Here is a 14,965-nt window from a genome sequence, read left to right as displayed (position 1 = left end):
AGCGTACATATTATATGTATAGGTTGCAATATATTATATTGTATGAATATATATATACACATATATATATATATAATATTTATATTCTTAATTTTCAATAAAATTAATTTTAAATTAAGTTTGAATTGAGACATGCACGTATATGTAAATTAGAAACGGGTCCGGTCATTGATTTACATGTTTGCATAATAAGGCACAAATTCTATAAACTGATTACTTTAAAATAAAATTTTATTTTATGTCTATCCAAATAATTAATTTTTTTTATTTTTTATAAAATAAATCCATACATTTTATTTATATAGGGAAGAAAAATATATTTTTCATTTCTGCAAACTTTATTTGTTTCTGTTCGTCCATTACTACAATAATAATAATAATAATAATAATAATAATAATAATAATAATAATAATAATAATAATAATAATAATAATAATAATAATAATAATTAAAAAAAATTAGTAATGCATAAATGAAGAATTTAGATAAAGAACAATAGAGGATATGATGTTAAAATATATTAGAAATCTTTAATCATGTATCAAATTTATAATAATCTCAATCGAGTGAAGAATTCATATAAATCACCTCATTTCACATTGAGTATTTTTATAAGATTTCACCAAAATAAAACTTATACAAGAATAAGCTCTTGCTCTCCAAATTAAAAATCTACATTTAATTGGCGGAATGATTGAGACTAATACAATTTGAATTGTTTTGTCAATTTAATTTGACCAAATTTATTTAATTAAATACATGGTCTAATTAATTTAATTTGAAAAAATAAATTGGTTTGATTAAGTAAATTATTTCTTCAATTTAATTTGATTATAAAATAATATATTTTGTATAAAATTTTAGAAATAAAATTTGGATTCAACATAGATTTTTTATGAAAATCTATCAATTAAATTACTAAATAAATTAATACAATTTGAATATCGTGTCAACTTTCTTAAGTTACACACGAGATGATTTTCAAAACTTAGTTATGGTCTTTCAAACTTCAAACGAGATAATGTTCACGAGTCAATTTTATTATTTCAATTTTCAGACGAAATGATGCTCGAAACTCAAGATTTGAAGATAATTAATGTTCACGAGTCTATTTTATTCTTTCAAATTTCAAACGAAATCATGCTCGAAACTCAATTATGATATTTCAAGCTCCACATGAAATAATGCACAAAAAATTGTCAAGATTTTTCAAGCTGCATACAAGATGATGTTTAGAAGTTAATTATGATCTTACAAGCTAAAGATGATAATGATATTTAAAGCTACACACAAGATAATTCTTGTAACTTAATTGTGGTCATTCAAAGTTCAAATGAGATGATACTCACAAGTTAAATTTGCTTTTTTAAACTCCGAACGAGATGATTGATTCTTGGAACCCAATTATAATATTTAGAACTAATAATGCATAAAAGTTTGTCAAGATTTTTTCAAGTTCCATACAAAATGATGTTTACAAGTTAGTTATGATGTTAGAAGCTCCAAATCATACAATCTCACAAGTCAACTTTGATTTTTAAAGCTCCAGATAGTGATGTTAAAAAAACTTGATGCATAAAAGTTCATTTTTTGTATTTTAAGGTTTAGACGAGATGATACTCAAAAGTCTGATGTTCAAACGTCAGTCTTCCGAAACTTAGATTATGATATGATCCTACAAAGTTCAGACGAGATGATGCTCAGATGAAATAAAATTTTCAATATCGATACATTTTTCCAAATATTATTAAATAAAAATCTACATAAAAAGAATATTTATTATTCTAACAAAAGGTTAACATTTAATTAAGGAATATGATTCAAATTAATATAATTTCAACTATATTACCTTAAATTAAATAAATTTAAAAATAAATTATATAATAAATTAAAATAATTTCCCGTCGAATTTCGACGGGTTGCGCACTAGTTACTATAATATGTATAGTACGTGATTTTGCAATCAAGGTACGATCTTGCAGGAATATAATAGGAAAGGTTATCGCAAAGCTCATGTTTTTATAATTAGACTGTTTATTTTATTTTACTATTTTCCAAATTAATCTCCTACATGATCATTAGAAAAGTGTATCTCACAATATATACATTAGAGCTTTTAAATTAGCATCTAGTAGAATTACTTTCTAGTCTATCTAATTGTCACGTAATTAAATGAGTGGAATTTAAAAATATCAAAACTAAAATAAGAAAAATACAAATTATTCATTAAGATAAAAAATAAAAAATAAGATGGGTGAAGGAGGGAGAGAGAGGAGAGAGTAAGAAGAAAGTGAAAAATCTGGTAAAAGAATAAAATAAGGGTAATTACGTGATTTTACATAAAAAATGATTTTAAAAAAAAAATTATTCCTGGATACTTTTTTAAGAATGAATAGTTTCATGTATTGGCTGTAATTAAATTGATAGCCATCTTTTCTGATCGGAAAATATGTTTCAAAAGCAAATTACTTCTTCTATAAACTGTTCAATCCAGTGACATACATATATGATATATTCATCCTTAATTTTGTTTTGAATCCCACTTTTTTCTATTTGGGTTGTACAGCTTGTAAAATGCAGTTCAGCAACCTGCAATGCAAAAAACGACGTCGTTTTGGCTCTCTCAAATACGTCACAGGATCGAGCAAGAGCATCCGACCTTTTTCTGGGATTCATCCTGCAATTTATCTGAGACAATGCAGTATCAGTGACCAAGCTAGGTCTCGTGCTCTAAAACAAACAACGCCATCAATGACTATAAAATTGCATAACTCAAAGAAGAAAAATTGCAGCAAAGTTTGTGATTATGTAAAGGTAGGAAGATCATGTCAAGATTGACACCACAAAAGATATAAAAAAGTGTCTGATATAGAAAGATAATCGCGTTTATAACAACAGATAGACACGGTTTAGTAAAGGATTTCACAACTTGTTTTATTATTAGTTGCATAAGTAAGTTGATTTACAATAATACTTTAGCTCACCTGCAAAATCTTGGACAACAAATTTACCATAGAAATCAATATGGTGTTGTTCTGTTTTTTCTTTTTCTTTTTTTGGGGAGCATTTTCAAGAATTAGTACGCTAAATAAGACGACGACATCCTACATATGGAAGCATGAAATAGATAATGTTAGGACATGAAGTATTAGTTTATTACCACTGTGTTTGTCTGGAAGAGGAGGACGCACAACGACAAGCATTGTGATGACGCCTCCTGGAACTTCACTTAGAGGAGTTCGTGATTCAGCAAGTGTTCTGTTGTTTTCTAGTATTTTTCCAGCGTTAATGAGCTTTATATCGTTTATGGATTTAGGTCCATTTTCTTTATCTGCAAATAGCAAAGAGCCTCTATGAGGATGATGGATAATAAAATAGCAAAAATAGTTACATGACAAGCACATATCACAAAAGCAAAAAAACACGAATGAGACGGACTAAATCGACCATATATTTGTACAGTTGAAAAATTATGTTCATTTTGTATCAATCACTACGCGTTAGCCTGAGTTAATTTATCGTCTCCTACACATTTAAATATTGTGCAATACGGAAGGACAGCATCAAGCATTCAGAGTTAATTCTACAAGAAAGTTATAGAGCATGTTCAAATTTGAAGTAAACAATCTGACTTAACCTGCATTGCAGCTAAGAATAAAACATCTGAATCCTTCACAATATGCATTCTTGGCGTATAATAGAAAGTACCACGACTTCGTACAATTGATTTGACATTGCCTTATAAGAAAAGGATTTTGAACAACAAGCATATCATTGGGGACTCTAAAGCTGTAACCAAAAAGGGTCAACCTTCTCTAACAACCGTGAGAGGCACGCGAAAACCCTATGAACTGATCAACTACACAGGGTAGGTTTTCTATCTCGGTGTAATTCACAAGTGAAAGATTCCCCATGGCAGCTAATAACGGTTATATGGAAGACAAAACCTAGATTCTACTGTGAAGTTAACAGATACGAGTCCAACCAATTTTAGGCCTTTCGTATTTCAGTCCAACGTGTAGCTAAAATTCATCTATAGTTAGAGATGAGATATGCATTTCTTTGTTACTATGCTCTGATATTCTAATGTGAAGTTCAATTACGAAACTTTTCACAATAGCATGAGCATTTCTGATTTCTCCTAGATAAGCTTCTCATTTTCTTCTATCAGTTTTGAGCTAAAGCAAGAAAGGAGCAAATGAATCTCAATACATACAAAGTTGTAGCATATACAAGAATTGAACAGAACAATATGCATTAGATTTTAAATGAAATCAGACACAATTATTCAGCACTTGCACCTAAAGCTCCAACAAAAACTCCAATCAAGACTTCAGCAACCCAAAACATACACATACACAAACAAAGCAGGGGAAAAACACAATTACAAGAAGAGATTTATAAACCTTTGGGCCATTGTGAAATGATCCTTTCCTTGAGAGAAGTCACAGTTGTAGTAGAACTATATTTGCTAGGTCCAATATCACTGCCATCGGCCAGCCTAAATTTAAGCTCAACTAATTCGTCCACAGCCATCAAAATAAACCCTTCAAAACTATGCACAGCCCCTCAAATTCTCAGAGCCCAACTAATTCAAAATCAATCTAAACAAACAAATATGAAAAAAAAAAAACCACCAACTTTATTCGAAAATATACAGCTCCTCCAGCTCAACAAAAGTAAAACCACATCTAGATCAAAACTTTTTCCAGAGATTGTCTGAAAATTTCAAAAAGAAGCAAGAAATCGGCTTTTGGACCACAATTGACCACTTTTCAGCTGTAAAATCCTCAAGAATTCCATCAAAATCTTTACGAAATCTCTTATGCCAAAAAATCCAGAATTGACTTTGAAGAATTGGGAGATCTAGTGGTGATGGGAGCAGAAAAGATCAAATTTTGGGGAGTTTTTTGAAGTCAGAAAGAAACGGTAGCGGAGATGAATCGATAACTAAATTTATGGGCTGCAATAAATGGATAAATATTATTTTAGCCGCAAGAAGAGAAACTTCTTTTTGCTTTGAATTCAAAGACTGAAATAGAAGTCTACTATGAATCGATCTGAAAATTGGAAAGCTAATAGACAGATTTCGTTTTTGCAGGCCAAATTAGTTAGTTTATACTATAAATCTGGGACTAGATAATTTTTTTCGTTCAAAAAAATACTAGATAATTTTTGGCGTTGTATGAATTTCTGTGAAAATCTATTGATTTTGTTGTTTGACGTGTGCTGAAATATAATTGAATAATTTGGAGTTGGAAAATTCTTATTTGACTTTTAAATATGCAATAATTATAATAGTACCTATATTTCTAAAAGAGTAAAATTTTAAAGTAGCCAAAATAAAGCATAAAATACAATTTATGGTCACACATTGAAAAAATATAAAATTTGGCAATTTTATTGATTTGGACGTTTTTACCCTTAATGAGGCGGATCTAGTTGGATCAGGCACGCGGGTCGCGTGCTGGGTCGGGTTATGCACTTATGGCACTACCAAGATTTTACTTTGGTTTTATTTTGGATTTTCGTTGACATATATGACACTAATAAAATCCAACGAAAATCCAAAATAAAACGAAATAAAATGGTCCTTTTGGCAGTGTCATAAGTGCAACAGAAACAACAGTAATAGAATCAAGAAATCATAAATGGATCATCTAAACCCTAAATGAATAATCTAAACCCTAAATCGAACATCTAAACTCTAAATGGATAATTTAAACCCTAAATAAAACATTTAAACCCTAAATGAAACATCTAAACCCTACGGGGAAGTGTTTAAAATGGTTATTTTGGCACTTATGGCACTAATAGTGCCATAAGTGCCAACGAAAATCCAAAATAAAACCAAGTAATAAAATGATACGTATGGCACTTATGGCACTATTAGTGCCATACGCGCAGCGGGTGCTGGCTTTTCACCGCGAGCGCGCCACTCACCCATAAGCTTCCAGCGGCTGCACAATCATTCAGCGGTCGCGCAATTACCCTAGCGACCGAGTAGAAATGGCAAATTAGGCATACCACCTAATTAATGGCCATATTTTAATGTTTTAAGATTAGGGGCCAAAAATTGATTTTCAATCTTCATTATGGCCATTTGACTACGTTGCTTCTTTCTAAAAATGCTAAAAGTAAAAGGCAACAATTTTTCATAAACTATTTAATTTTTCAATTAATAAAGCCAAAATTGAAAACAATTGAAATACAACTGTAGCAATTACCAGAAAAAGGCTTTGTTGACTGTCAATGTCAACCCTGTATTATTGTCTGCTTTCTAAATTCTAGGTGAATTTGCAATTTGATATCCAATTAAATAAAATACAAATTAGAAATAATCAAATAAGACGAATTTTCAGTTCATTGAAATGTGCAGAAAAGTCCCACTTGCAATTTTTCCATTTCAAAATAAGTATCGTTTAATATTATTATTGTTTTCCGAAGAAGATAGTGTTATTTTAGAGTTTTTAGGTAAGTTTTTTTTTTATTTTTCTTCTTAATTTATTCTTTTGTCTTAACTGAATTAGTAAATATACATATTATGGGCTATTTTTCCATTGATCAGTCAATACTATGGAATGCACTTTAAATTTATTTACTTGTTTTAAGGAAACTTAAATTTATTTCTAAATATGCGTGCAAAGCAACAAATTGATACTCATATTGAAAAAGAAGACTAAGATCAATAGCATATACAATATTGCTACCTAATTTAATTTTCAAAAAGGAAAGAAAACGTTTAATTCAATAGTTGAAATAAATAAAATTGATAGGATTGGAGGGTGATTAAATAATTCACCAAACCTTGGAGTGATAAATAATCACTTAATTGGATTATTGCATACAGGTTGAATTATCAATTGCAGATTGAATCATGCAAATCAAACACTTATTTAAGGTTAGACCTATCAAATAGGTTGTTTCGGATTGTTTCATTTTTTATGTTGCTTCATTGGTCTTCTGAATATAATCATTTTTGGGCAACATCTATGTATGTTATAGCCCATTCTATTTCTGTTTTTTCGTGTTTATTCCGTTGGGCGTTGTCACTTTTGGGCACCGTCATATATGAGATATTGATTGATGTTTTATTTATAAGTTGAGGGTCTGCCTAACCCCTTACCCTTAAGATATTTATTTATTTTTTCTTTTAAAAAATAATAATAAATCGGATCGAGCTAGCCCGGTCCGACCCACCGAGCTTTTAAAATATAGTGGGTCGGCTGGGGGGGCGGGGTCAAAATCTGATCGAGCTGCAAAATAGCAAGCCCAACTCAGTCGCTCTCGGGTCATCGAACGGTCGAATTAAACCCGTTCAATTTTTTTCTTATATATTGTTTTTTAGCTACATAAATGATGAAAAACAAAATAAATTGAATCGACTAATATAAAATTAAATCATCAACTCACAAATATAATGGAAAAAAATTGCAACTAACTAACCATTTTCATATTATATAATTGAGCCACACCAAAGCAGTCATTGGATCAATTTTGACAAAATGAACTATTAATTAGTTTACATATTATTTTAGTATATACTATCAAACTTAACAACGTATTCTCTCTTCCAATATATCACGTCAAATCTAGAAACTATTTACATATTCATAACTACGAATTTTATGTATTCATAATTACACATAAACCACACTACATGTTTGGTTGTATTTTTAGAAAACTAACCTAATAAGTATGGAATATTACCACACATGATAGTCCAGCGTTAGGTAATTTAGTATCTTAACACGTTCGTTATAATTATATAATTATCTAATTTTTATTGAACGTGTATGACGAAATCGTCGTTTAACTTCACGCAAATAAAATTTTTGTGTCCACAACTACACTAATTAGCAGCAAGTTTGGGATCGAATCCACAAGAAATTGATTGTAATCTCTTCGGCCGTCAAGGTGTCACTAAAAATAGTTGATTTTGGTACCATGCTTTAACTACCGTTGTGGGCAAATGAATAAAGAAAATTAAACTGAAATAGAAACGTAGATTGGTCAAATGACAAAACAAACCTGACTTGGACTTGACTCATTAAACATGAACTTCACTCGGTCATAGGTGCAAACATATTCATCACATGCATACGTCAATCGGTTATAGGCATAAGACATAACGCTCCCAATTGTCACGCGTCACACACTCTACAACCTCTTGCCCAATCTTTCCTTTCAGTGTATAAGCCCATAAATTATTAATTAATGCCTTTATCTATTCTGGCCATAAGCTCTCCCTACATTGGTCTCTCGCTTGAAATAGTTATACCCAAAATGCGTTAATGTTTAGAATAACCCGATTCGACCTCTTACATGAAATTAACCAAAAATCGCAACTCTCCAACACGAGTTGTACTCTTCAGAGGCTGAAATTTATTTTGCCTTGTGCCCAAAGGTTTCCCAAACCGTTTTAAATCAAACCTAGTGTATCAGGAACATATTCATGTGACTCTTAAGACCAATTAGTCCTCGCAAGTTTAAGTATTTCATGCTCAATTCATCTTGCCCAAATCAGGTTTTAATACTAAGCTAGACATCGACGAAATAAATAAGACAAAAGACATAAAGGAAATCATACTTTAACTCAAATGGAAATAACTTAATATAAATAAGTACTTACGGCCAAAATTGTCGTCCAAAACATGAACAAAAAATGAAATACTTGCCCACAGACAGGAGTATATATAGGGATGTCAATGGATATTGGACTCGACCCAAATCCGTGGATATGGATCCGTTTTTAGGGTTTGGATCTCAAAATTTTGGACTCGACGGATCTGGGCCAAATATGGATCTTAATTTATAAAAAAGATCTGGATTTGGATCTTGAAATTTTAGATTCGGATCCGCCCCCACCTCATAATACATTTATCACTTTAGTCAACTACACTTATATTTCACTCATAATACCTTTATCAGTTTTTTTAGTTTCCTTGCTGACCATCAAATGAGAGTGTATTTCGTGGACGGGGGGAGTATTATTTATATTTTATATTTACTTTTAATTTATAATAATATAAAACATAAATATAAATATTAAAAATTAATACGCAATACTAATACTTTAAAAATCAATACACAATACTAATACTTTACACAATATAAATATAAAACATAAATATAAATATATAAAACATAAATAAATATTAAAAATCAATACTACAGTAGACCCACAGATCTAGATCCGTAGACCCGTGAATTTGACGGATATCTAGATCACAAATTTTTAGAGTTCGTCGGATTTGGGGCTGATCTAGATCTGTGAAAATAAAACGGATCTGGATCTGGTATTTATAGGATCCGATCCAGAACCCATTGGCATCCCTATATGTGTAGTTTGCTTCCCGCACTAGCGCTGAAATAACAACACAACAGAAAATGGTTACCATCAGGCGATAAGCCTTCATGTATTAATAAGTGCGATTAGGGCTCGAGAAGGCCCAACCCATGAAGAGTCAGTTGGAATGAGGAGTCTTGCGATTCATCCATATCTTTAGGCCTAATTTTGAAATTTGAATATTTTTGGATAGGGAAGAGGTTTACCTCTATCGGCCTCTTTATAGATGATCATCCCCTTCTGCCCTGGATCAAGCGCCTACATGTCAATCCTACCTCGTTCGTCTATTGTGTGCGTGTGTTGTCAAGCGGTAAGAGGTTAACCGCCTAAGGCCAAAGAGCCTATGTTCGACTCTTCTGTGTAGGGGTGTCAAAACGGGATGCGGCTATCGGGTATACCCGACCCGTCCCGATACCCATGCGGGTTTCGGGTACCCGATACCCGCATTTTACGGGGTGCGGGTCGGGATCGGGTATTAAAATTTCAAAAAATGTGGGTATCGGGTATACCCGAATACCTACCTAATATTTAATTAATACATATTTTTAACATTTTATATAATTTAATAATATTTTAATATCAAAATGCAAAATCCTAAATCTAATTCCTAAGTTGAAGAACAGAATTCTCTTCTGCCTTGAAGGAAGCCGTGCCTTAGGACTTAGGTTAGGCCCCTGGTATTTATAAATGATTATCAAATAAATTAAGCATTAATAGTTTGAATTTGTAAGTATATATATTACACAATATATATAATCATATAATGGGTTCAAAGGATACCATAACTATTTTATCATCTTTGATCACATAGAATTATAAATTACTACAATTTGTCAGATTAAATATCTGAATTAGTAATACTTTTAAAAATAGTAGTATAGTACTATCATTGATAATGGATTGTGGTTTATATTCAAACTTTTCCCTTTTCCTTTAGAAGCATATTATTTTCGTAAAATAATACTATTTTTTTTATGTAGAACAATTATTTTTTTTTAAAACATATAATAAGCCTAAAACTTAAAATTTTTAATTAGCCAAAAAAAAAGGAAAATTTTGAAAATTTGGTTAAAATGCGGGTATGCGGGTACCCGCGTCGGGTATTAGGGTACCCGACAGTAGGGTCGGGGTCGGGATCGGGTAGGAAAATTTAGGAAATTGCGGGGTCGGGTACCCTCAAAAATCGGGTAGGGTACCCGACCCGTCCCGTTTAGACACCCCTACTTCTGCGGTACGACCTTTATATTTATTTATTTAATACTATTAGTTTATCCAAAAATGAGTAACAATAAAGAAGGGTCAATTAGTAGCATGGGGGAGTGGATTGACGGGGTGTGGGTCTGGTCTTTGAATTGGATCCGAGGCTTACGCGCGAGAGATGAAGAACAGGTGTCTTACCTCAAAACGCATATCAATAACTTTGCCTTGGTGGCTGGGAGAAACGATGAGTGGAAATGGAAAGCAAACTCCAATGGTGTGTTCACTGTTAAAACGGCGTACAGAGCTATTCGGAAGGCAGCTGCTTTGAACGAGACTGGGGGAAAGAAATTTGAGTTCTCTCTCATATGGAACACTCCGGCAGCACACAAAGCTAAAACAACGGCGTGGAGAGTGTTGATGGGAAGAATGGCAACAATTGAAAATTTGCTGAAAAGGAACGTTATCATTCCGACCCAAGACATCTCATGTGTACTCTGTCAAGAGAAGACCGAAGACTCAAATCACCTTTTCTTCTCCTGTCAAAAAACAACAGAAGTCTGGTATGATCTCCTTTTGTGGATTGGGAAATCTGCAGCTTTACATTCAAGTGCGAGCAATCATCTGATGGGCTTCTGTAATATTGGTCACAAGAAGGATATTCTTTTTCTGACTGGTATTTGGATCTGTACTGTCTGGTGCATTTGGAAAAAAAGGAACGAGGTTCGGTTCAACCATGGTAAGTGGAGCAGGGATGGAGTAACAGCTGAGATCAAGTCACACGTTTGGAGTTGGATGCAGGTGTTCTCTAAGTTTGGGAGCTGAGCTGATCTTTCCTTCAGAGATTGGTTCAAAGCTGTTTCTCTTGCAAACTGATGTTGGGCTCGGTTCTGTCAAATCCCTCTTGTCCTCTTTTTTTTCGGTCTCTCTGTGGGCTGTTGTTTTCCTTTTTTGGGGGGGTACTCCTGGTACCTTTCCATTGATTAATAAAATTCCCTTTTCCGATCAAAAAAAAAAAAAAAAGTTTATCCAAAAAAAAATATTAAAATTTTTTCTTAATATCTAAATTGAATCAATCAAACAAATGACATGTGTCTTATCTTTTATTTAAAACTCAAAGAGATTGCAAGGTCTCGTTTTGATTGGAACCAGACCACAGTAGGTCGACATAATTAATAGAAGAACATTTTCTTTTCTTTTTTTAATTATTAATATCGTATGTGTAAGATTGACCGCCTGCTTCATGGTCTCTGTTAGCGGCAATCTTGACATTTAGGACAATTTGTAGTTAAATTATTTCTCCTTTGCAATGTGGGCTAAATGGTAATTTGTGATTTTGCACCAAATATAGTGATTTCTTGCACCATGACAAATTTAGGGCAATTTCCAATTGAAATGTTGCCGAATGCCGATTTCGATAGGAGCACTTGATAATTCCATTTAACTCTCACTTATATAACATCAAACATCATACTCATGCCCAAACATTATTCACTTCGACTCACTTATATATATATATATATATCTCGTAAATTTATCAAACAATATTTTTCAAAAAATTATATAACACAAATCAATATCTAGGTTTAAATTCATTCAGTGATATATCGATCTATATATAGTATTTTTACTATTAATTGTTGCCTTCAAAATTGAATATTTCTTACAAATTTTGACCCTTGAGAAATTCTCACGCAAGACTTCTCCATAATTAATTCATGAGCTTTGAAATCATCAATAATTATATATATGGCTATCAACATGTGCAAAAATTATATAATTGTAACGTTGTCAAACATTTAATTTATCTATATTATGTAGAGGCCATTTATAATGTGTAATGCATTTTGTGCAAAACATTATATAATTGTAATTAACTTTATCAAACATTTAATTTAATTTATCTATATTATGTAGAGGTCATTTATAATGTGTAATGCATTTTGCGCAAAACATTATATAATTGTAACGTTATCAAACATTTAACTTATCTATATTATGTAGAGGCCATTTATAATGTGTAATGCATTTTTTTTCGAAATACAAGAGATATCTATTATCTATATTAATAATAATAATAAAAAAGCTTAAGGCATCCTAAGGCACAACTTGTGGATTGCCTATTTTACCCCTATTACATATTTTATTTTAAGGTTATTTTAAATATTATATATTTATAAGAATATATTAATTCATTAGATATTACACTTAATCTATGTGATATATATCTGTAGCTATTGATAAGGTTTATAGATAAATATAATCATTCAATAAATTATCTAATAAAAGTAATGAATTAATAGATTTTTTTAAATCATAGATTATCAAATAAATTAACATTAATTACACGTACAACGTACGTTCTCTCTGCTAGTCAAATTAAATAAGCTATCCGCACGCAGGCGAGACCTCTATGCCATCACACAAAGGTGAAAAAATAATGGCACGCAGGCGGGATTACTACCCACACAAAGGTGAGAAAACTATCTACACAAAAGTGAAAAGACTATATATACCGCATGCATATAAAATTGAACCCAAAACCTCTTGCCTCTACAAGAACTATAGAAACTATAAATTGAAATGATTTTTCCTGGCCCAATTAATTAAAGAAACATCCTTGGATTGTCAATACAAAATTTGAGACTACAAGGATGGAGCCCGTGCCAATAACGTCTAATTCAAGTGGTAAAGTTGAGGCACTAAAAAGTTCTCTCTTATGAGAAGTCATTAGTTCAATCCCCCATACGGTAAGCAGTGCTTCATTACCATCCATCATTATAGATACTTCTAGACTCGGTTCTCACTTATTTGATTCGAGTCATCATGATGGGAACAATATAATGTGTATATATGCTGATAATAATTTCACCCAGACGTAGTTGATATGCACATTACATATATATTTGGTTTTGAAGAAATTGAAACAAAAATTTATTTGTTAGCATTAGCAATAAGAGAACTAATATTTACTTTTATGATTTACTCAACCATAAATTAAGTCTATAAGACTCTGATTTAGTTAATATATATAATATTAAGTTCAAATTATTATCTTTCGTATAGAACGGCTTATAGGGTTTCTCTATTTCTCATTTTTCGTATGTTGATGATATTATTATCTTCACGCAAGCGAAGATTGAATCCTTGCAACGTCTGGTTGACTGCCTTGATCACTATTCCACTATTTCTGGCCAGAAAGTGAATAATGGCAAGAGTTGTTTCTACATTGGAGATCAACATGGGCAGTGGGAGTAGAGTATTAGTGTGATTGGTGGCTTCCAGCGTAGTACCTTGCCCTTCACTTACCTCGATGTTCTGATATTTCAAGGTTACCGTCGTGTCTCTCATTACCTTGGTGTCAGAAAGAAGGTGACGAGTAGGATCCTTGGTTGGACTCATCGTCGTCTCTCTTTTGGCGGGCACTTGGCACTGATTTGGAGTACTCTCAGTGCGATTCCCCTCCACATCCTGCATGTTATGGAGCCTTTGCAGTGTGTCCTTCGAGATTGGGAGCAGTTGAGACTACTCGATTTTTTTGGGGTTTTGTAGGTGAGCAGCGGAAGATTCACTGGGTGAGCTGGGAGCAGATTTGCATGCCTTTAGCGGAGGGAGGTCTTGGTATTCGTCTCTTCTCTGAGGTTGTTCGTGTCTTCAGCTTTAAGTTCTGGTGGCGTTTTCAGGCTAAGGAGTCTCTGTGGGCTAAGTAATGTGATGGAAGGTTTCCTCAGCGTTCTCATTATACGGTTCATGTAAGTCCTACTTGGTATCGTAAGATGCGTATTTCTGAGTCTGCTCATTGTCATATTATGTGGTCCATATTATGTGGTCCATGAGGAATGGTAGGGTTAGTTTCTGGGATGACATATGGTTTGGGGATCACCCCTTGAGCTTATATTGTCATCTCGGAAATGGTCACAGCTTTCCATGTGTTTGTGATTTTTGGCATGATTTTACTTAGGATGAGACTCGTTTGCATGATTTATGTGACTTGCATAATATACATGTAGATTTGATTGTTGCTCTGAGCCGGGCCGATTGTAATGGGGACGGAGGATGTGATGCAATGGGATCTGACCAGCCATGGTGAGTTCTCTACTTTCTCTGCTTGGGATCTTGTCCGGAGACAGCTTCCCAAGCAGACTTTGTTTGTTGATATCTAGAGTGACTGTCTTACTCCTTCTATTTTTGTCTTCCTGTGGCTTCTGATTTTTGGTCGTCTTTCTGTTGATTCTCATCTCTTCAGTGTCTGTGTTGTGTGTCTCCCCAGTCCGACTCGTGTCTTCATGTATTCTGTAGAGTAAGGTTGCATTGATTGTTTGGGCTCATTTTGACTCTTGGTTTCCTGCTATGCACACACCTTATCACACGAGCACTGATATTGTCATATTGCACGTAGACTAGGTCACCGCCGGCGC

At 32.8% G+C, this 14,965-nt stretch overlaps 2 protein-coding genes across 2 annotated transcripts; one reads left to right on the top strand and one right to left on the bottom strand.

Annotated features, from left to right (window-relative positions):
* Positions 1–2,433: 2,433 nt before the first annotated feature.
* Positions 2,434–5,209, bottom strand: LOC131012009 (membrane-anchored ubiquitin-fold protein 6-like). The gene is made up of 3 exons (XM_057939918.1): positions 4,408–5,209; positions 3,162–3,332; positions 2,434–2,689 (listed from the first exon to the last, which is right to left on the bottom strand). The coding sequence occupies exons 1-3, from the start codon at positions 4,535–4,537 to the stop codon at positions 2,634–2,636; spliced, it is 357 nt and encodes a 118-aa protein (XP_057795901.1). The 5' UTR covers positions 4,538–5,209; the 3' UTR covers positions 2,434–2,633.
* A 5,452-nt stretch (positions 5,210–10,661) lies between these two features.
* On the top strand, positions 10,662–14,257 carry LOC131009682 (uncharacterized). Its single transcript, XM_057937093.1, has 2 exons — positions 10,662–11,286; positions 14,100–14,257. The coding sequence occupies exons 1-2, from the start codon at positions 10,662–10,664 to the stop codon at positions 14,255–14,257; spliced, it is 783 nt and encodes a 260-aa protein (XP_057793076.1).
* The last annotated feature ends 708 nt before the right edge of the window (positions 14,258–14,965 follow it).

Source organism: Salvia miltiorrhiza, chromosome 2, assembly GCF_028751815.1.
Source record: "Salvia miltiorrhiza cultivar Shanhuang (shh) chromosome 2, IMPLAD_Smil_shh, whole genome shotgun sequence".
In the NCBI taxonomy this organism is placed as follows: Eukaryota; Viridiplantae; Streptophyta; class Magnoliopsida; order Lamiales; family Lamiaceae; genus Salvia; species Salvia miltiorrhiza.
The sequence above is the reverse complement of the archived record's forward strand: the minus strand, read 5'-3'. Positions and strand labels throughout refer to the sequence as shown.